Consider the following 24,245-nt stretch of genomic DNA (forward strand, 5'->3'; position numbering starts at 1 on the left):
TAATCAGTGACAACGCTGCTTATCCACAAGGCTTTAGTCAGACAAGTTGTTCTTCTGCAACTGAGAAAGGCTGAGAAAACAGCTCCCCTCTGATCTTATGTTATAATCAGAACTGTGTTATGACAGAACTGCTTCTCTATCCACCCATCTAAAACAATCTGATTTTTAAACTGGAATAAAAATCAGTTTTATGCTAAAACAGATCATTTCAATGGAGCACAATTAAAGGAAATGCTGCATGTGTGTTTATGGCAATTTTGTGGTGTGCCTGCACGGGGGGTCATCAGGTGGCAGAGGGACAGTGACAGACTTGCTGCCATCAGAGCACTGTGTTCAATCATTCTCCCTGTTACTGTCTTCTTTTAAATGAACTGTCCCTCAACTTATCTAAAAATCACTAAGGCACATTTCAGCCAAGACTAGACAGATCTCATTAATAAAATCTGTTCTAGCGACTTAGCAGTGTGGCAGATAAAACCCTGTCCCCATTTTGCAGCCAGCGGGAGAGCTGCCATCAGCTTCCGCAGAGGCTGGACATCACCCAATATTTCAGCTCGTGTGGATCTGGCTGAGTGATGCCGTGGTTTGTGGGATAGAGAGGAGGCACCAAGCTGCCTGCCACGATGCTCTTCGCGGGAGACCTCCATTGAGGTGACCAAAAGAATTTTCCCAGCAGACACATTCACTTGCTTCCAAAATAGGTGAAAGAAAAATTTTGTTAAATGTTGCTACACAGGGGAAGCACGTGTGTCGGGCAGAGCCAAGTTGTGTCTTGCTCCTGCCTGGCCTGCTGAGCAGCGGGCCAGAACTGAAGTGTCAAGGTTTACATTATTACCTGCCAGGATGTACTTTGGCTCTCCATTAAGGCAGTCTACAAGATCAACATCTAAATGTAGCTTATAAATTATTCTTTAACTAGGCTTTTTGACAGAGTTTACCATTTTCTGTAGTCTATTAAATAAACAGATAGCTAAAAGGGAACAAAGATTCTTTTGAATGAATTTTGCTGCATGTACTAAAAAAATAAACCCAAACTTCCATACTGCATCCTTCAATTGGAACGGGATGTGATAGGAAATACAATTAGCAGGTGTTGTCTTTCAGCACCGCTACTATCAGATTACAAAAGCAATGAGCACGTATTAAATTTCTCCACTTATACAGAGAACTGTTATAAATATTTACCACTTTCTTTGCACAAGGGAATAGGAGTAGCTTCAGTCATTTCAAAAACCAAGACAACAACTTCTGAAGATAGGTTCTGGAAAAAAAAAAAAAAAAAAAAAGCAAAACCCAAAGGAATAGATCGAACAAAAAAGTTTCAGTTGCTTTATAACACAAAATATTTTTTAATGTAACACTACAATTAATAGCCCTACTGTCCATCGTTCTCTTTATCTGTATTAACTTTTATGAAGCTCTTCTTATGTGGCTGGCAGATTATTCACATACAGCTTTCTAGACTTCTGTTTTGCCTTGTTCCTGTGGTCAATACTAAAAAAAGAAAGATTTTTTGAACGCTTGAGATCATTTGAAAAAAAAAAACAAAAACATCATGCTATCTACCTGTAGTCCTCCCTGTTTTTCAAGGTAGCTATGTTATTCATGGAACAGGAGTACAAATGCTCCAGAATTAATACTTGCTGTGATTATGTACCTCTGAGCCTGGATTTTAATCAAATGACTCCCACACATTCCATCCATTATATTAATAACAGAGTTTTATATTAAAATGTAGCAATTACATAGCTGGGGCTTTAGTTTCAATTTCCTGTGCTATTCCAGACCAGAAACATTTTTCTCTTAATTTCACATTCAGGGTTTTGCACTGCATATGCAAGAACTGTCATCATTGTCTTCTCCACGGTATATACCAACAGTCCCCAGATAACAAATCTTTCTCGGATTCATCCCTAAATTAAAAAAAAAAAAAAAAAAAAAAAAAAAAAAAAAGCAGGAAGAAGGGTAAAGAAGGATCCCCTTATTATATGGAAAACTGTTGTAGCATTTTTGTCTAAGAAAAGTCTGCTCTGACAGAAATCAATACAAAGGATCAGAAATCAAGATGAGGTTTTTATTACCAGAGATAGCCTGAAGAATCACAGGGGAGAGCCTAATACACAGGCTTTGCTGTAATGTGTCTTATGCCCTCTAGCTGTAACAAATTATGCCGTGAATTTCTTGGAGGATTTATATGCCTCTGCTCAGCGCTCTGGGGAGCATTTCATCAGTGGCATTGCTGACCTAATAACAGGGGATCTAAGTAATAGCAACTTTTATGTACGTTATGTGTTATTCCCACAGATTTGGGGATTGGTTTTCTCGAGGAAGGAGGAGGCAAGGGGTAAATGTGCTTTCATAATAGGTTTACACTTTACTGATTAGCTTTGAATGATCTTCTCGCTCTGCGTGCTGACTTGAGTGCTGTCAGAAAAAGAATTGGCCAAGCCTCATGGTGAGCGAGTGAGACTTCTTCTGAAGCGGGGGGTTCCTGTGCTTTATTTATTCATTTGGAGCATTCCTGACAGCCAGCCCAGGCTTTGATGCAGGGGAAGAGAGAAAGAAATAGGAAGCGATCGTGTTATATTTCCCTTTTTCACAGGACTGTTTTGTTGAGCCAAGTTCACTGCCAATATGCCTGTTCACGGGACTCCCTAGGTAGCAGGGGGTGGGTGATGCGGAGGCAGGAGGAAAACGAATGGAGAGAGAGGTTTTGCACTGAAACTCCACAGAATAGGGCAAGTATTCATTTGCGTCAGGCGCTGCCTGTATCGCCTTTCACACTCCCTACACTCTGCTCCTTACGAAGTTAATATTAATGCGTGTGCAAGTTGCCAGGCAATCCATCAACAGCCGAAATCTTGCCAACAGGACACAGACAGATAGCACTTCGGCTGTGCCAGCCTGCACCACCCCTGCCCTCTGCTCCCCCGGCCCCGGGTCGGAGGAGCTGAGCCGCTCCAAGTCCATCCGGACTTGTCTCGGTCTCCAGCCCCACTGGGATTACTGGACGTGCTCTCAGGCTGCCAGAAGCTCTTTCCAAGGAACCAAGGAGTACAGAGTACAGTCTCTGCACAATATGGCACCAGTTTGAAAAACAGCTGATACGAAAATTGCTTAATAACTAGTTTCTGTGCAGCAAGCCGCAATGGCAGACAGTTCTTTTAAACAGCAAGCTCCAGTCTGGAACTCCTTGGAAAATGACCAAATAGACAGAGTATCAGACCCTTAATCACAGTCCACACTTTACAATGCCCCATTACTCTTACAAATGCCTTTCCTTCTTCTCTGCTACCCCTGCAAGGGCACTTCTCCCATAGAAACCTACAGAGGAATGCCTCTCTTGCATCTGGTACTTTATATTCAGCACAGACAGGAGTTACTGCCCACAGGAGCTGTTTATAGATGGGTGATGAAATGCTCTCTTTCACCTAATCCATATTGTCATTACTTGTTTTCCCTGTCATCATTAAAGGATCATCACGCACTCATGAGCCACTTGTATGCAACATTCCATTTGGGTGCAAAAATTACCAGCCAGAAGTAGCTGTGAGCTCAATGTACAACAGGAGGATGGTTCTGCAGTCAGGGATAAATAAGGGAATTGTCTCCTAATCGCATCAGATGAGGAGGAGATGAATGAAATTAGAAAGAAGTCTATATCTGCAGCACAGTTTTCTCCTGTCCTTATCTGCTCGCTAAAGTTGATCATATCCTTTCCTAGCCTTGTGTATTCAACACACCGAAAGCCTGCACAAAGTGAGTTCTTCAGGGAATGTCACAAAAGAAGTCGAAGTTTCTTTTGAATCACTCTGCAGACAGAGTGTTTCTCCTCTGAGCCTTTTTTCAGGAGGGTGAAGACAAGCTCTAAGTTGTGGAGGTGAAGCTCTGGGAGGTGATGGCAGAGGCTTGGGGGTCCTCTTCTCTCCCAGTACTTTGTGTTCCTACTGGGACATCAATACTACAGCAAATGGGCACATTTGCTAAACTTTGGCTAAATACTAAGAATTCTACGTTGTTCTTTCATCAGGCTTGCTGAGAACAAGAGAGAAGGTTCAGGTAAAGCTGAATAATAGATTTTTTTATTTTTTTATAAGTACTAAGGAGGAGATACTCCTGTAGTCTCTAAATCAACTGATCCAGAATTGTTGCCGTATTTCATGTTGGAACGAGATTTGTCTTTTACAAAACCTCCAAGCAAGGGACAGAAGAGATGAGTTCTGTTTTTCAGTCCATAGCTTCACCTCTGTTTTCTGACAGAAATAACAACTTTAGATTTTGTAAAGGCATTGTAACAATTAGTGCTAGTACAAGGTGCTCTCTGTACACCTTTCTGCAAAGCCAAAAGGCCATTCATTAGGAACAGCTTACATCTAACATCAACTTTTCTGGACATGGGGGACATGGCTCAGCCTGCACCCAGGTGCTTGACTGTACCTTGCGTAGACACTCAAAGCTAGCTTCAAAATCCACAAGGAACACCGCAGCCGTGACAGTGCTTAGCCCTGGCAGCAAAACCTGCACAGGACCCTACAGAGAGATTTTGTCAGCTATGCTGAGCCCCTTGCTGCAAGCAGCCACACCGCCATCTGAGCCCAAGCTGGTTAGTTCAGAGCACATCTGTGGGAACTGAAACCCTGCCTCTGGGCTGCAGGGTGAGACAACCTCTAAGAGTGATTAATTAACATAATTAGGAGCTGTAAACATTAATGGGTAATGTTCAAGCCTTTCCTAACACATTCCTAAAGCTTCTACTGAGTAGTTATCTATTGACTAATTTTGGCAGACATCTTTAAGGCTGGAGGGAGCGAGGGAAGGGAATGCAAATGCATCACTGGCTTACCGGAGGAGTACCAGAACAAATAACCCACCAGGTTTCTTTGAGCAGAGGGAAAATAAGTTATCATAAACAAGAGGACGGTTTGTGTATGGTGGGGGAAGAGCAGAGAGTGTGCGCTGAGGATTAAATAGCAAGATTATCATGAGAAGCAGGATGTTGAAGAGGCCAGGACTGCAGCCCACAGTTCTGCAACCTGTTTTCCCATTGATTGGAATCAACTCTTAAGATCTGATAGCCATTAAAAAAAAAATAACTCAGTCATTCTTGCTTGTGGGAACACCATTGTCCTCTTTTAAAAGTGTGAACCCCTCTAATTCCAGAGGAGGGGCAACTGTTATTAAGTCCATCTGCAGTTAATCCACTTTATTGGGTGTCCGTGGATTTACAGGAGGCAGGGGACACCTCTGGAAGCTTCTGTGCAGTGGCAGAAGTTGCCTACTTCAGTGTGTGCTAAGAATTTATGAGAGTGCTGACATTAATGGAGGCGGCTTGATGGCTTTTGGGGGGGATCAGCCGGAATCCCCTGGATTCATATATTTCTCATACTTGGTGAAACACAGATAAATCTTGGTAGCGGGTATCTGCAACAGTAAGACCAGTTGAACCCTGGTGTCAGGCCTCCAGAGAGGCATTGATAGTATTACTAGTTCTGCTTTCTAAATCATCACAAACTCTGAAATATGTTGCCTTCCCATTTTTGTAAGGCTCCTTGCATTTACACTTCAATTTATAGTGATTGGCAGCTCTGCATAGTGATTAAAAACATATGCAAAGGACCCTGCTGCTCTTTCTTCATTTCCTATTTTGTTCATTGAACTTTCAAAAATTTGAAATAATCGAGGAACAAAAATAAGATTCTTAAAATATCTCAGGTGCAAGTCAAGATTCCCAGTTTTCAACATCACTTTTACTTTTGTCACCTAATGAGCCAACGCTGCACATAAACACAACTGCACCAGTTTTCCAAACTCCACTGCTCCCTTCCAGATAGACATTCAGATGTCTTAAATCACTACAAGTTGTTGGTGACCTTACCTGAATGATCTCTCCTTTGGCTGACAGTTTGTTCCTGAAATGGGGTCAGGCCCTGATATTATTTAGCACAGCTAAGTCTTTACCCTAAGCAGACCCTTGTTAGCTTCTAAAGAGGGTTTCATGTACTTTACGAGCAAATTTAACAAGATCAGGGCTGTTTCAAGGGTTTTACAGACAGAAGAGCATGCTGTTGGACCCCAAGGACTTGCTCTCCAAGCAGTTCACCACGAGTACAAGCTCAGGGAAAACTATTTCAGTGCCATGGAGGGCTCAGCATCTTGCAGGAACACTCAGGACTCCAAGCATCTGCAGACACGTATTCATCTTTTCATTGGGCATGATTTGCATTGCACACTTCTTGCCATACTTGCATATAAATTATTCATTAGCAGCATTAAAAGCTCATTCAGATTTGAACAGTCACACGTTACAAAGCCATAACGAGCATGGTTCTTCTTCAGATCACTCTGTCCTCCTCCTCCACTTTCCTCCTCAACCTGCTTCCTTCTAAATCACTTGCTCAGAAAGACTTAACCTTTTTGGAGAGGGAGTTTTTGCAAGGGCATGTAGTGACAGGATAAGGAGTAATGGTTTTAAACTAAAAGAGGGTAGATGCAGATTAGGAACAAAGGAACAAATTCTGCACTCTGAGGACAGTGAGGCCCTGTCCCAGGCTGCCCAGAGGAGCTGTGGGTGCCCCATCCCTGGCAGTGCCCAAGGCCAGGCTGGATAGGGCCTGATTTGCTTGAGGCAGGGGTGGTACTGGGTGGGCTTTGAGGTCCCTTCCAGCCCTAAGTATTCTGTGATTCCCCACCCCATCTCACGGTCTGCCTCTGCAGTTTTCAACTGTAAAGCCCTAAACACTCTGGTGACTGTAGACTATAGGCAAAAATTTTCAGAGACAACTAGCTCGGCCTGTGGAGATAGGATTTTTTTTTTTTTTTTTTTAAACAGGGACAGCAAAACTATATATGTTCGAAAGGCTTGCAGCTCCTTGTCCTACATCTTGAGATCAAAAAGATAGGTCTCATTGGATATTTGCATTTTTAGCAAAATGGTGTCTGCAGCTAACAAGACCAAAGCAGGAAGTCTCAGTATGTGCACTGGGTGTTACAGCTGATGGTCAGCAAGGGAAAACCAAAGGACCCAAATCACAGTGTTAGACCAAGGGCAGGCTGCTCTTTGACCTGTCATGCCAGTCACTTCCAGCCCAGTTCTTACAGACATACCCATCCCGAGCACTATTCTGCAGGCTGAATTCCTGGCTTCACTCGCTTTCTACTTTTGGATTTGCAGCACTACAGAGGCAAAACTGACCATTATAACAAATTTAGGTTAGATTCCCTTCCTACCTTCCTTAAATGGCTGAAAAGGAGTCACAGATATCCAGGGTCCCTTGACCTTGAGTTTAAACCTCCTGCTTAGCATTAAAGCTCCTAAAAATATTCATTCCTTTATACGTCCAAAAGTCTGGAATCCGCTAAAGTAAATAGCATTACTCTGAGTTGGTCCCATTTGCAAGCAAGAAGAAAAATCTTGTAACTAATTAGTTCATTTTCCTAAAGTACTCATAGCCATCTACAGTAATACTTGGGAATTAAAAGCTTGAAAACGCTAAGTGTTGCCGACATAATGCAACAACCTCCTGCTGATATTCTCAAGGACACTTCCCGAACAGTAGATTTATTTGTTGTCATAGATACTCACACAGACACAAACATCAGTAAGGTTCAGGGCTTGCACTTGCCAGCAGCTTATTACAATACAGCTCCACATGTTTTAAAGTTTGGATTGGACTTTTTTCTGGGAAATGCTGCAGTAGTGCCTGGCGCAATGGGCACGTTAGGTCGCAGTTCTTCCACACTGTATTTTCTTTATTCCTTTCTCAAGCAGGGTCCCCACACGTCAGACAGGATTTCTGAGGGAAGGGACAAGTGGGGTATTTAACAGTGGTATCTATTCTTTGTTTGAGCAGCATAGCACAGTCCTGATCAATAAGAAAGGAAGAAGGGAGTAAATTCCAAGGGGAAGAGGAAGGGACCCAGCCCAGCAGTTTTTCACTTCACTCTGTGGTAGAGAGAGGTATCTTCTCCAGCAAGTTAATACAGAGCAGGTGGAAGAACCAATTCTCCCACTTCCCCCTTTCCTGCCACAGAGTGAATGAAGATATGCTGGGATACAGGAACAAGGAGCAGGCAGAGAAAAAAGCCTCAGGAGTCCCACTGGTGCCTGGTGGAAGGACAGAGAGGTACTGGGGAGTCAGTGGCTGGCAGAGGAGAGGTGTTTAAAAGATATTCTGGGAAAAGAAAGAGTAAGGAAAAGCTTAGAAGTAAGGCGAATAAAAATGAACAGGAAGCGCAGAGCAGTGGTTCCCAAACTACAGCCCTTGCTCCACAGAAAGATCTCTTTGGAAAAGCAAGCAAAGGAGGTAGAAAAGACATTTTCAGCCTTGGCTCTATAAAATGCAAAGAAGAAAGGAAGCAAGTGGGGAAAAAAGAAACGTGGCATGGACTGACACAAGAAGCAGAGCAAAAGGGTAGCAGAAACATTCACAAGGAGCTAGAGAGGCAGAAGCAGAAAAGAATGGATGAAAGAGGCATATAACTGGGGGAAAAAATACCCTGAGCTACCAATTTGAAAAACAGGGACAGTTAGAACCAGAGACTGATGGAAAATATGAAGCATGTCCAATAGAAAGACAAAAGAGCAGTCTCTGGAGGTGTATGCCACCAAGCAAGCTCAGGTGGAGGTATAAAAAAAAACAAAACACCAAAAAAAAAAAAAAAAACGATTGTCTACAGCCAGGAAGTCTGATTTGACTATGGAGTGGATGAAGGCATGTGAGTTATGGTTGGGAATACAGCTGTGAATGACAGCCTGTTATTCTTTCTCACGGGATAAGAGGGATATATTTAGTTCTGAAATACAGTCCTTTCACTGTTTTCACTGACAGTGGGTTTTTCGGAGTTTACATACCGGGGACCATAGCGGCGGTGTGTCTGATGGAATATAAGACTGAATCAGGCCATTGCGGTTTCAATATGCCAGCGTGTTTATTTAACAAGCTGCTGACAAGTTACTTAACTGCTGAATTTCAAGCGAATCCCACACACAAGGGACTTGCATCATCTAGCACAGAAAATCCAGGCTTCCACTGGAAATCAGTGTAACATCCACCACACTGTTAAGACAGCTTCCATCCTGGTCTCATTTCTCCTTGCCCTTCTTCACCTGTACCTTAGCCCATCTGTTTTTCAAGCCAAATGTCAAAATACACAATTAGACTCAAGCTCAGCTGCCATAAGATACCACTAGGGTTTCACACCTATGCCCTTCTTCAGTTTGGGGCATAATTCAAATTCTGATAGGGTTAAGCAAAAGGAGATGTGGGCAGCAGGGTGGAAGAAGCAGGTTACCTCATCAGCCTCCAGATCTCTATAATGAAATAGCCAGTACAGGCTCCGGGTGACAGCAGTATTACCTGGATAATATTGCACCCAGGTAAGGGTGCCAAGGGCAGGTGAGGCGAGGCATCTTTTCTCCTTCAAGCACTTTGCATATTTCCCTTTGGAGCACCAAACTGCACATTTGCTAAATGAGCAGTGTGCTGCAAGATTTGGCAAGCACCTAAGTAAATCCTCCCCAGTGCAAAGTTAGCATTAAAGTTGGTCCATCCAAATGCTATGCTCGGATTGAATCTTGACTTAACACTGAAAAGGTTTTGAGATACTATTTCTGAGAGTGGAACAAGAACTTGCCTGAAACCTGAGTCTCATCCACTCTTTCCAGAATCAATATGTTTCAGTTTTACTGAGAATTTCGGCATGGGGGAGATTAGTCAGACTCCATCAATCAGGTTGGTTTTATTATCCAGGTCAGAGTCCAGGGCTTTTCAGTCATGCTGCGTTTCAGCCATGTGCAGATACAACAGAAAATCTATTTATAGTAATTTACTTTAAAAATGCCCAGCTATTGGCATCACAAACTATGTTTTGTCTGCTGTATCAGGCGTCTTCAGGACTTACACAATTGCAGTATTAGGAGTTACCATCCTAGGCAGAGTAAGAGATTTTACACTGCATGTAAGGGGCTTGCTGGTTCTTGTTAGGCTCTGCTCATAAAAAAATAACGATTTCAGCATAGTCCCATTCAGTGTGATGTCTCACCAAATAGAAACTTGTTTCACTTGGGCAAAGAGCACAGAACCATAAAAGAGCTCGATACTTGCATAAAAGTACTGAGTATGTCTCAGTACTTACATAAAAGAGTTCAGTCCTTACTGAGATATTTATATAATATCAGGAAACTGCATCGCTCCTAACTAAAATCTGTTCAAACACTCCCCTCTCCTCTTAGATTGCCTTACTGATGCATGAATCCTGTGGTGGATTGGAAAGGAAATTTACTTTCTTGTTTTGTGCTCCCCATCACATAGGGAGACTGGCTCTTTCTTGCAGATTTTTCTGGAAAGCATCTAATCCAGCAAGTAATTTTGAAGATATTGGTTTAAAGTGCGGCTGTAAGTTAAAGCCTGCAGTCTCTATAGCTGCAGGATTCCTCAAAGTATTCCAAGACAAAACACAATTGCTCCAGGGGAGCAAATTCCAGAGCTCTGCCATCTTCCGTATTGCATACATGTGCTTCCCATCACAGGCTCAGCACTCGTGGCTGCCACAGAGAGGGTAACACTATGCCCAACATATCATTTCGCCGTCATCCTCTTCTGGGAAATCATGTATAACATGGGCTTTTATTCTTTATGGATTGCAAGGTTTGCAGTTGTGGGAGGCCTGGGAACTGGTGGGAGTGAAGGTGGGAGAAGCTGATTGTAGCCTCTCCCACGTATGTGCCTGTATTTCATTCCTGTCCAAACCTAATCTTTACATTCCTCCCTTCGTGAGCCCTGCTTTCCTACAATAAGGCCATTCCAAAGAACTGATCCTCTGTATAGGCCCATAAAGCAATACATTTACATCTCCACTATTAAAATAAATAAATAAATAAATAAGAAGAGAAAGAGGGAGGTAGAAAAAAAACATACCTCTAGGGTTAGCAAGTGAATATGCAACTTGGCCTTCGAGTTTCAGCCTTTCTTCTCAGATAGCACTTCCCACACTTCCCTACGTATTACACCACTTGGGAAGAAGAATGTTACCAATGTTTGGGTGCCCTGCTTCTGCCACGAGTGGGCTGCTGGACCAGCTCCATATTTCCAGAGGACAGCCCCTAGACCTCTGACAAACAGTCTGCCTCTTCCTGCCCCACTGCCAACAACTCTCTGCAGCACCTGCCCTGTGTACCAAAGAAACGTTTAAAAACCATGTCATCAGGCCACAACATAAATGAAGAATAATAACAAAGCTCCATTTTGTGCTTATAATTGTTTAAATTTGAGTGCATTCCACTGAGAGTAGCATGAATTCTTTTGCCCATTTGGAGAGGCAATGCCTGAGCCCTGCAATAGGACTCAGAATTGAATTAAGAATTCAATTCTTTATCAGTCTTTAAGATTGCCCCCACTCTCAGCCAGTTCCAGGAGATGACAGAATATACACCAGAGAGATGCAGAAAACAAGTAAACAAAAATTTATCTATGTATATATACACACCACTCCAATTTTTCTTTCACATAACTAAAAGGTGAGGGTTAATGAGCTTGGCATCTCAAGGTATCACAGTGTGTTTCTTGGACTGCAAAGATGACTAAGTTTTTCAATTAACACCTTTGATAAATGGATGCTCTTAGTACCAGCCTGAGACTAGTTTCTAATTGAGCTCATCTAGAATGTTTCTCCCTTTTTTTTTTCCCACCCGCTTTTAAATTGCCAATGCAGAGATTCTAATTGATTTTTGTTGGTACTGAACTATTTGTTAGTATTGACCAGGAGCCTTTGGACCAGGCACATTTAAACATTTCTAACTTTGTATACATTTTCTCAGCAATATTCTTCAAGATCAGTCTCAGGTTTTTCCCCATTTTATGTTCTGTGTATACCTGATTGTGATTTATTCAAATAAGGCTGCTCAAGCCAATTGGGACGAACATTGAAAATCATGCACTGTGACTGCTTTCATATGCATGAAATTGCCTCAGATTTATCATTAAAGAGTTCATTTAAACACTCATGGAAACCACAGAGAACCGGATCTCTCGAAGTGAACAAGAATGTTAGCAGCAGAAAATCTCAGAGCAAGGCATTTGGTTGCTTTCTTAACTGAAGAATACATCATGCCACATTTTCAACCTCTTATTCCCCACTGAAGTTCTCCCCCGTCACAAGTGCTTGTAAAGCAAACATCATCTTAGCTACAAGTAGTGCCATTTGTGCGACACTGCGATATTGATCTTAAATGAAGTTGCAAGCCACTCTCCCAAGCAGTAATGTGATGCCTGACAGATACTGATTACGCGTTGTCCTTTACAAACGCTTAAAGACAAGTCATGGACTGGCAGCAGGTCAGAGGCACAACAATCCTTGAATGGGACAGCTCTGATATAGTGGTTGGATAAGACAGCACACACGTGCAGATAATTTTAATATAGGGAGGTGAAAAATGCTGCCAGTTATGTCAGACTGAACTGTGTTTCTGCACAGAAGTAAGGCAGACTTAGAGCTCCTCAAAAGAAGGAAATTAACTGCTGAAATACATCTGATGCTGCTTTCACCATCACCTCAGATTTACCCATCTTCACCCCACAGTAAAATTATGCAAGCAGTTATAAACCAGATAAAAATCACATTGTTTTAGACCTTGCCTCTGGTAGGCTGGGTTGTTTTAACCACTGACACACAAGGTTAACTATTATGCTTATACGCTGCGCTGTATTTATTTGAACATTTAAATAAGGGTAGATCAAAGCACAAAGATTCTCTGTTCGTTTTCAAGCTATCGGTCCCAAATTTTCCAGACAGACATAAAGGATGCATATGCTGCACAGTGCGTGCGGGGAGTTTGACATGCCCCAAGTGTGCTGAATTTATTATGCACGCACGCAACTCTCCGTCCAGCATACGAACAAAAGGTTGAGGCAGAGCACAGGCATTCGAGAGCTTTTAATCAGCTAATACCTGTAATACCCTTGAAATACCTCAAGTACCTTTCGCAGTCAGGTGGTGGCAGAAGAAATACAGCACATGCCAAAACATCACAGAATGAGGAAGGTGAAGCCCAGGGAGAGCCAACACAGCATGAGTGTGAGCAGCACTTTTCCAGATGGGTGACCTGTCCAGGGCACCCTCGCCACAGCAACACCATCAGGTTAAAGTGCAGGTCAGTGATGGGCCATGGCAAAACAACACAAAGCAGTGATGCCCAGCCTGCACCTTCTTTCTCCTCCAAAAGAGATGTGTTATTTTTTTTTTTTTTTTTTTTTTTTTTTGCTTCTGACACCTTGACTTCTAGAAGCAAAAGCAATCACTCAAATTTTTCATAAACAAAGCCGATAAGAGAAAATGTTCAGCGTACTCCATTTCACTCCACTTCCCAAGTGACTTGGTGATGTTGGAGGGTAAGCTATTTTTCTTGGCTGGCCTTGCTACGAAATTGCATGCTTTATTTTCCTCTTTACAGAATTCATATTGTGTTAATAAAGAACTGTTGACTCCCTCTGGCTGACTCTGCAGAAAAGCAATTCTTGCAAAGCTTCTAGTCTGAGTTAAAGTAATCTTGCTTAAAACTGGCCATAATTGTTTCAGTCTCTTAAGTTTAATACTAAGCACAAGAAATATTGCCAATTTGAGTCAGGATTTGACATTCTGGGAAAGCAGGATAAGCTGACCAAAGGTAAGGAATTCAGTAAATGCAAGGGGAATTTGACCTGGCGTTTCTTTGAGTCAGCTTCTGTATTTTTGACCTCACTCTGAAAAGAATGGAAAGGTGTAAGAAAATCAAAACAGATGAGAGTTTAATGAGACTTTTGAGCTCCAGCATACTCATTACTCCAGCAGCCAAGTCCCCCAGACATGGTGCTAGGCCCTGAGGGGAGTTCTTCCTCCGCATAAGGATTGCTCAACTCAGCCTCATTACAGCCTGGTTGACAGAGCCGCATTCTTCGAAAGGCTGTAGACAGTCAACAGGAAGCTTATGCTGGAAATAAGCCTAAGGATAGTCTGTCTGTGGAAGCTGGTGAGCAGCTCTTCACTTTATGAGACAGCCCAGTGAGGAAGACAGCCCGCTTCATGGCTCCAGTAAATAACGGGTCATTAAGAAGTCTGAAATAGAATGACAGTAACTAAAAAAAGTGTAAACCTTTTAGGAAACAAATAACGAGTGTGGATGTCGGTACCTGCAGGTATTTCCAGCAAATACGGTTCACCATACTCTATTTCTAGACCTATCATGAACCTGGTTATTATCTAGACCTGGTTATTAGTGCAGGTTAAATCAGATAGATCAGGTTTTTATTTTGCTGTTAGACTAGTTTTGTGTGTTCTTAGTATCCTGTTAGTAACACAGGTTCCATAATACTTTCTCCTGTAGGTTTCAGAGAAGCAAAATAGGATTTCTGGTTCTATAGGGCCTGTGTCTGATAATCAAGATATACCCCAACACAAGCATGTATACTCAATTTAATGAATTACTCACTAAGGCAGATACAGATAGGCCTGGCAAGGCCAACAGCAGCAGAAATGCTGCAGACAGGACTGCTGAGTGACAACCACGATGTGCCCTGCTCCTTGCCCAGAAACTCTTTCCTCCAAGGGTGGTGATGGGATCCCAGTGTCTTTGCGTCCACCCGGAGATGCTTTCAGCATTACTTTAGAGAGCCTCACATCAGGCTCACCAGCAGCTCTGCCCAAGACTATTCTCCATTGCAGGAGTCAAGCCAGAAAAATTGAATATCTTTGTAGCAATCTGCTTTCTCGCCACTTTAATTTTATTTCCATTTCTGTGCCATGGTGGGTAAATTTAATATTCAACTTCTGTAGGTTTATCTAAGCTTTCAGTATAGGTCAGATGTTATTAAATATTGCAAACAAGTTCAGCTAGTTAGGTCACGTTGTGGCCAACTCCCAGTCCTGAGTTAATTCAGATTTGAGCTCCAAGACATTTTTTTTGGCAATCTTGGGGGGCGGGGTAGGAAGGGACATGCAAAATCAGCAGCACCGAAACATTGTGAAGGCTGATATTGCCTTTTTTTTTTTTTTTTTTAATTTAAGCTGAAATATTGCAAGTGATAAAGCTTTGTTTCTTGTTGGCATTATTCTTGCCCACATTGCCTTTTTTTTTTTTTCCATTCAAAAACACAGCAGTAACTTGTAGCACCACCTTCCCATGTTTCTGGTTAATTTCAAGGAGAAAAACCTACTGTTATTTTAAACTAGGAATGTTTTTTTTGTCAGAATTTTGAAGTTACCAATAGGTCAAAAATAGCTTTTCAACCCTTTTCTCAGCATGGTTTACAACAGGATAGCCAAAAGTGTGACTTCAGACTGGCCAGGCCTGTCTGAAAGGGAGCAGAGATTCCCCTTTTTCCCAGTACACTAACTACATATTGCTATCCTTAAAATACCAAGAAGACTCTTGAACAGATATAATAACTTCATGACAAAGCAGAAGAGACTATTTCATTTTAGGAACTGTTCATTGGGAACTCAAGAAGCTTAAGAACAACTGTACTGGGTCAGCCAAAGGTCTACCTTTCCTGGCCACTAATACTACATGTAATAAAACTATCACAGAGGATTACCACATTCCACACTTAAGCCTGTCCCCTCCAACAACTGTTCCCAACTCTTACTTGGCTTTGAAGCTCAGTTCTGCCACTTCAGATCTAAGGAAGTCATTGGGTACCCCCAAAAGACAATCTATTGTTTTCAATTGTGATAGTTACTGCAATAAAAGATATCGCCTTTCTCCCAAAACCTTTCACACCCGTTTCTCCATGGGAATGTTTCTTCTTGCACATTGTTGGCCTCACAACACTTGATCTTAAACTTGAAACCAAGTATTTTGCCAGAACAATTAAGGTTCCAATCCTCCAAGCACTTCACTTCTCCCTGCCAGTCTCCCCACCGACTTACATCCATGCATAACAACCACACATCCGAGCTAATGCTTGGAGGATCAGGACCATAGGTAAAGCATCAGTTGTAGTATGTCTGGTTGTAATACATCTGTGTCCAAACCCATTAAAGATGACAAGGAGCCTATGAAAATCAATTTTGTTTTATGAGTAATTTGATACTTGTTTAGGTTAAGTTTATCTTGAAGTGATTTTTCAAAGAGCTAAAGAAAGCACACACAAGGAAAGAAAATGCTGGAGCAAAGACACCTAAAATAAAATAACACTGCTGTTTAAGTAGTTTGAGAGAACCCATATCAGGCTGGATTACAAGAACAGGCAAAGATCACAAAACAAAGAGGGGTTTATTTCTTTACAAGGCTCTCCCCACCCTTTGTTTTTGTTTCTTTTCTGTGCAGAAAGCTCCTGGTGTTCCTCTGCCTAGAACATACAGCCATCAGTTATGCCTTCTCTGTGCACAGCCTACATCCTTTCTTAACCTGAAAAGAATTGAACACTCCTTTTTCTCCAAAGAACAATTTTTTATTTTCGTGATGAGGCCTTTTATGTAATTAGCTAGAGAAGTGACAGCCAAAAAGAAAGAATAACACGTAAAATCTTGCAAGAGCATAGAGTAGGTAGTAACTCGTTGAGTGTATTACCAGGCAAAATGTTTAAATCAACAATATATCCTCATAAATCAACCATATTTAGCCTTAACTATAACCATCCCTGAGCAATGTGGGATAGAGAGAAAACACGCAAGGAAAATTCTGATTCTCTGATGATGCTTGTGAAACAAGAAGAGGAGGAAGCACCAGATGAGACGAGCACAGTGCACAGACATTGTTCAGACAAGGAATTGATTTTACAAGTCGGAATTAAGGTATCGGAGCATTCAGTGCCAAGCAGAGACTTGCAGTAGGCTGCCAATCACACTGACTCACACCAAGTCTGGTGGTGATTTGGAGATGTTTAAGAGCCATTCGAACCTCATTAAAACCCAGACACATATATGCCTTGTACACTAAAACAAGTTTGAGCCCTCAAGTGCTAGAAGTCTATGCTACATGACCAAAGACAAAGGTTTACATTGCAGACCATAAAAGACCATTCTTTTTCAATTACCTTTGACAGATCTAAGTTATAATAAGAGGAATAACTTTGGAAAAGGGGAGAGCAGTAACTGTGAACCAGAGAGGAGAGCAGAACGTAGCTGGATTAACAACATTACATCATTTTCTTACTTAGCTAGGAGTGGAAGATGGTTTCTTCACTCCTCCATCTCTGTTATCCCCTTATTGTTCCAGTGGAACTGCAACAAGGCAAGTTGACTTGCCTTGGAACCAGGTGCTCCTGACACATAGCATACCTCTCAGATACACACACATTCCAGTACCTAACCTTTCTACATTCTCCACTCCCCCTCAACGTGCAACCAGACTTTCTGACCAATTTTTAGTTTTTACATATTATTCTCTTTATGGTGACATGTAGTGAAATCATCAGGGTCTATGAACTTTGTGGGTAATCTGTCTATAGTGACTAGCACACAAAGGAAGTGTCAAGGTACTAATGAACACCAAAAATGAATACCAGGCAGATTGGAGGAAACACAGCCAAGTAGTTTTCTTTTTCACTCAACCAAAAGAGCAATCTAAATAACAAATACCAACCTGAGATTCTCACCCAGTGATCTCTAATGGGCTAAAGTTTTACAGTGACTGTAGCTGCATCTCAGTTTTTGGAGTACACAAACAACTCAGGTGCCTGTATAACGCTGCTCTAGTCCCCAGTTTGATTTTCAGGCTTGTTGCTGACTGTGGGAAACTCTGCAGCTCCACCTTCTGCAAGTTTTGGTTCAGAGTGTGGTGGTGCCTTTGATGCCAGAGATGGAACCAAGGATTTCAGACATACAGCCCTCCTCTACGCTGCACCCTCCTGGCTCCACAGAACAAAACAGCATCCTAGGCTCAGGCTTGGAGCAAGTTCCTACATCATCTGTTTTTGTTTTCTTTCAGTATTATTGCCTTAGAACTGGCTCTGATCATGAATACTTCATTGTTTCTAGCATGTTTCCAGAGGGGAGGGCAGTTTAACATTACATGAACAATTATTACTATAAAGCAACCTCAAAAGTCATTCCACATGTTTGGAAGATCCTAGTTCAAGGACTGTTCCCTCTTCGACATGGAACATGCTGGGTGGAATTTCTTACACCATATAACACGCAGTGCATCTGATGGAACAAGGATATAGGAACATCCCTGGCTGGTCACAAAGCACGCGTTGTCCACTTTTGTCCTAATGTTGTGCCATTATCAGCAACTGTAAATGAGCTTATGCAAAATGTAGCTTTAGGCCCAGTTGAATCTGAAATAATATCTTACAAGAAGTGCGTGAGACTACCCAGCGTGCTGGTGCTTTGAGTAAACCACTGCCAAAAAGTGAACAGGGAAAGAAAATTGTGATTCATTACCTTTAAAATGGACTTCTGACCAGGAAGATCAATTACTGATTTTTTTCTATATAGATTTACAGGCAGATTTTGAATCCCTGAGTTAAACTCTGTGGGTTTCATAAAGAAAGGAATCTGATTATAAGGGTCATGCACGGGCATTTCCAGGCATTACAAGACTGAAGTTGTAGGCCTTTAAAACTAGAGGAAAAATAGTAAAATCCAGAAGAGGTCTGATAGGGAAGTAACAAGAACAATGCTCTGAGGCTGTTGGGCAGCAATTGATATGCTAGGCAACAGTACACAAGAAAGGACAAAGCCCAGAAAGAAAAAAACAGATGTCCCTGAAGAATTAGCATGCCTGAAATGTACAGTAGTTGTCTGCTCCCAGGTCACTGATGACCATGGGAACTTATTCTGTATTGCCCTCAACCAAAGACCCAGTCCCCAAACAGCTGACTGGTTAGTAACGGGCTGATGCTCTTTTTCCTCCATTTGTTTCAAAAGATTGGCATTACCTTCTCTTAACCTCAAGCTATTTTGCAATGTAAGCTCTTACCGTAGCTGCTACAAAAACAAGAGCTACGTCATCCTAAACAGCTGTACCACGAGCAAAAAAATCACACAGAAAATACAGGTTATGGACAAATACAACTTGCTTCCAAATTGGAGAGTGATAGAATTCATTCAGCACTCAGATATAAACTTAGCATACATATCCAAAGGATAAATATTTGTCTGCAAGAGCTGTAAATGATTTCAAAATGAAGAGCTAGCAAAATAGCAAATGCAGCACTAGTAAATACTGAAAGCTGGCACCAATACTACGTTCAGTGGGTGGTGGACTCCAAACTGGTTCTTCACCCACAGTGCATATTGCCTTTCCTTCCTCCCAGCTGGTGTTAGTGAAATAGCAACAGCCTTAACAGCAGATTTTAAGATTTTTTTGTTGCTGTAAGCCAGACTTGTAGCAACATTTAAAATAAAAGTGCATGTAACAAAACTGAGCAATTTTCTGCCTTTTTTTTTTTTTTTTTAAAAAAAAAGATCTAAAATTAAATAAACTAAATGATGCAGTCTTTTGAGGCCAAAAGCCCATTCTTATTAGATTAAAAAAAAAATCACTAACAATGCCACCCCTTTGTTGATGCAGACTGGTTTCTGGGAATGCAAGGGACAAAGTTTTACATCTGTTTGCATACAGAACTAGTAATTGTTGAACATGCAAGTCAGGGCTTACAAACACAGATGAATGTTTGTTTATTCTTTTCTAATTGGTATTACTTTAATACCAGATAGGGATCCAAACCATACACGTGGGTCTGAGCTCAACATTGAGTGCAGCGTAACTGTAGATGAGGAAAGTCCCTTAAGGTACCAGTTGTTTTTTTAAAAAATGAAAGTAATTTTTATGAATCATGTCAACCTTCCCAAGTTATTTCCTTCTCAAGGGAAATTTCGTTTCATTTAGAAGAAATGTTACCATTTGATTTGAAAGCAGCACAGATAGTTTTCTGATGTGTCAGAGGTTTTTTTTGGAACACGAAATTGTCCTGATGTTACCAAGCAGAAACTCTTACTGATATGATCCAAAAAGCTACAGCTATGAAAGAGGCGAAAAATTCTCACCACTATAAATGACCTTTGGACTGTAATTATTTATATGTTTTATTTATATGTTTTAATCTCTTTTTGAAGGGTCTGGAAACACCGATGTTATCCATACCCATCTGTGAAATCCTACCACAAAGCCTCTCACTGTCACCTCCACAGCTTTTATCACTGCCCAGTTGTGCAAGTACATTGGAAATTTTTTTTTGGGGGGGGGGGGGGGGGAGTGGAGATCCTCACATAGAAATACAATCTGGAATTTGTAGATCAAAAAGCAATTTATTATTATTTTTTTTTTAATAAAGCTGGGTGTTGAAAGCAGAGAGCAAAGCTATAAATATAAGTATTTTAGGCAATTTCTCTGCTATGAAGTGATGCACAGCCCTAAGAAATTCCATAAGGACATTCAGTGCTTGGTAGACCACATAAGAGAAATGAGCTTGTAGCTGTTTTAATGAATTTGTTGGACAAAAAGCCACTGACACAGGAGACGGCACTCTGTTTTGGGGAGCAAATAGTATGCTTCACCACCATCTGACATTTTTGTCGACTGCATGAAATTTATGGATTTTAATTCCTTTTCCATCTTTTGTTTCTCATGCAGGCACATCATAGGCAGGTTTCCTGACTATCCTACCAAAGAAGCAGGAGGTTCAGCGACTATTTTTTCTGAGAAAACCCCAGAGCAGGTACTGTCACTCCTCTAATGCAAAAGGCTAATGGGATAGGGGAAGGGGAAAGGAACCTCCACAAAACATGTCTGTTTATTTAAGTTGCAATTTTGCATGACCGTGGCCTTCAGTTCTTCAGGTACCTTATGATTAAAGGGGTTTTTGCTGCTAGTGAAAATATTTTTTTCTTCCAGGGTAAACCACAAAACTCAGGTACCAAAATTTGTCCCCTTTCAGGATATGTAACCACTTAGTCACAGTGGAAGGTGCTCAGCCATACAAATTACACAGCTAAATGTGTGAGGCAGCTGGGAGCAATGGGCTCAGCTACAAAGAATTGCTCAAATGTTCAAAAATCCATGTAGTTTGACTGGTGCTAGACACTAGTGGAAACATATATCAAAGTTCTACCTTTGGTAAAGGCATCCAAAGCTACCAAGTTGAGGAAAAAGAATCTGAGATTGGTTCCAGTGTATCTACATTCAGTACCAGCACAGCAACTTTAGTCTGAGCAGAGAACAGTTTCTTGGCAGTAAATCAAGGCCTAGGCCTGCCTGCGTAAGGAGAGCTTGAACAAGGGGCACATTCAAGTGAAGGAATCATCTTGGCTTATTTTATGTATTCTTGTAACAATCTCAATTGTTTTCCTGAGAAAAAACAGTCTTCTGGCTTCTCTGACTAATGGAAGTAGCTGATAATCTCTTCCTCTGATCATTTGGGTGTCACACAGAGAAGGCGATTAAGATCAGTCAAAGAAGTGAAGGCAATAGTTGGCACTTGGAGCCTTTTCCAGCCTCCACAGTGATCTTAACAGGATGATGAGGTTGTTGAGGGAGTTTACAAACAGGAAACCCTGCACAGAGGGCTAGGATTTGGCCCCTGAGTAAGCCAGGCATGATGGCTACTAGTGGGCTAGGAAAACTAAACCATGAAAGACAGACCTTTGTGGTCCTTAAAATAATGTTCCTCTATTGAAAGACTGTTTTATTCATTAGTTGCTTGCAACTGATGATCTCACACAACTATGGCAAAACAATATTTTGGACTCAGTCCTTCTTGGAATCATAGAGAGAAGTCTAGAGCATGCTAGCAGCATCTGTGTGGTTTGGGGAAATATAAATACAGACCAGAGCAGCATAAGGCACTGTGCTCTGTTAGTTACTTTGCTTACAGAAACACACAAGAAAACTGCGACAAACAGCTGTGTGCCTCACTAAAACTGAGCTCAGGGAATGCTCCTGCTTTTAGCCAAGTTCAGAGTGTGCTAAGGTCAACCCTGCCAGCCTCTGTATCTAAGTCGCTCTGTTGTTCAGTCCCAGACAGAGTGAAGGAGACCAGTCCATTAAGTTTTCAGCTTCTAAAGTAGAAACACATGCCAGTGTCAAGAAGGCTTTGTTGGCTGCTCTAAGCAGCAGGGAAGCCACCCAGCACGTGTGGGCTTGTTGCTGGAGAAGGCTTCAGGGGTCACAACGCTAATTAGACGTGCTATCAACAAGGATAAATACAATTCAGAAAGAAAATAAAAATTACAAGAAATTGTACTGAGCAAAACTAGGTATGTTAGTAAATACTGGAGAAATATGTTTTACCTATCTTATTCCTAGCTTTGAATTTCCACCTTCAGGTATTTTGCTGTGGCTCCTGGGTATTTGCTTTCTCTTTGCATAAAATATAAAGGAATCTAAAAACCTGGAGAGATCATTTTACTGCCTGGTTTCCCTGCATAAAGGAAAATACCTGCAAGGAAAAAAAAAAAAAAAAAAAGCATGTATTTTCCCAGCAAATTTTCACCAGCAGTTATCTGATTTCGAAGAGATCCCTGGAGCCATTTTTTCCTCCCTTTTCAGCCAGCACAACTGAGAGCAGAACGTATTTCACATGCCCTTAACAGGCATCCAGAAGGTAGTTGGCAAAAGAAAGTTCAGTTTGTTCATGCTCCTACCCGAATGTCAGAAAAGTAAAATATTTTTTGATCATCTGAGTCAGCCTGCATTTAAAAAATCCCAAAGGCAACTGGTTTTGTTTCACTCTGGTCTACTGGGCAACATAATAAATGAAATCCTGGCCCCATTGAAGTTAATGGGAGCTTTGCCCTTGAATTCAGGGGAGACAAAAGATTTCACCTCTTGTATATATTACCTTCCGTGAATGGGTTGGTTACTCTCAAGTTAAACTCCATGAAAAATCATGACAGAACTGCATTTAAAAAGTGAGCATTTTATAAGACTTAGGTAAAGACACTTTGGGGAAAATAAAATACAAATTAATCACTTCACGAACCATTGCTGCATTATTATACATTCTATATTTCTTTATCTTTTGACAACTCCGACCTTACTTGACTTTGTAATGTAGCTAGCCTTCTGCAAACTGCTTTCATGACATTTTCAAGATATGTTACAAATATCTTTCAAAAAGGTAAGCCCAAGACATCCAGATGCGAAGGGCTTGGCAATTTAGTCAGAAAAATATGTACTGTCTCAACCGAACAGAAGCAATTCTCTATTACTTGATGCACTTTTCAGGAGAAATTTAAGATTCTGAGACTCAGTGTAATCTTCCTGCATCTGTTCCAGATGTCTATCCCTAATGGTTTTTCGTGTTTTGCTCCAGAGATAATCATCAGATATGACAATTTTTGGCTTTGCCCTTATACTGCTGCCAACAAAATTATGATCTCTTCCTGTAGTTCATTAAGTCTCATCACCATGAAAGTAAGCCAAGAGAGTTGTCACTTAGCAGTCACATTCCCCCTCTCCCAACTCCCTCTCACTTCCACTGTTAAGCACCTTATAATAAAATAGACTGAGATTCTGGTTACACATTCAGTTGCTGTTTGGAGCACAGTCATTTCCACATTAACATAATCCCGGTATTTGATCCAGAAGCACAGAAAAGGGGCAAAAAAGAGTATGCATTAACTGCTGTTATAGATACAAGCTCCTAATCCTCATTTGGCACTCTGTGCAACACTACACCACTGATTAGCATTCATTATTACCAGCAGCTAAAAGTTCTCATGAATCCCAGTAATCAGTTTGATTGTGAATGTCAGTGCAAGGGATCCCAGTAGTTAATAATTAATAAACCTGTCTATTTCCCAGGTCAAGACAGTAAAGTGATATTATGCAATCAAGTACCACCATGTTCACACACACACATCTAAACGCATTATCTTCTTCCAAATGAGTATATCAAACAGCCTTAGAGTGCCAGAGGTGGCTCCAAGAGGCTCTGTGGAGCTGCATGTTGTAGTATCCAGCCTTCTGCAAATACACTTTTATCTTAATAGCAAATACACCAACTGTGAGTTTTTCAGCAGTCGCAATAGATGCCTACAATTACACTTACCCTTTTCTCCCGTGTTCCACACTATTTTGGCTAGTCCTTTCAGAAATTATCAGGCTGGATTTTCACAAGCGCTAAACAGTGCCATCAGCTGAACCTGGGCACCTCCGAGTCTCATATCATCATTATTAAGGTTAACCACGCAGAAAGGAAAAAAAGGTACTTAGGCTCTGTTAGGCTACACAACAGGCAGACATATTCACCTCCAGACATTGATGCACTACAACAAAGCCACCAGGCAGGTTGGCTCCTGGTTCAGCAGCTCTCCACTGCCCC

General features: G+C 41.5%; 1 protein-coding gene across 1 annotated transcript in view; it reads left to right on the forward strand.

Annotated features, from left to right (window-relative positions):
• IQCA1 (IQ motif containing with AAA domain 1) overlaps positions 1-24,245 on the forward strand; it is a 103,081-nt gene that overhangs the window by 29,605 nt on the left and 49,231 nt on the right. The window contains exon 7 of the mRNA XM_032189977.1: positions 20,555-20,639. Coding sequence (XP_032045868.1) covers positions 20,555-20,639 — 85 coding nt within the window. The remainder of the gene's footprint in view (positions 1-20,554; positions 20,640-24,245) is intronic.

Source organism: Aythya fuligula, chromosome 6 (genome assembly GCF_009819795.1).
Source record: "Aythya fuligula isolate bAytFul2 chromosome 6, bAytFul2.pri, whole genome shotgun sequence".
NCBI classification, from domain to species: domain Eukaryota; kingdom Metazoa; phylum Chordata; class Aves; order Anseriformes; family Anatidae; genus Aythya; species Aythya fuligula.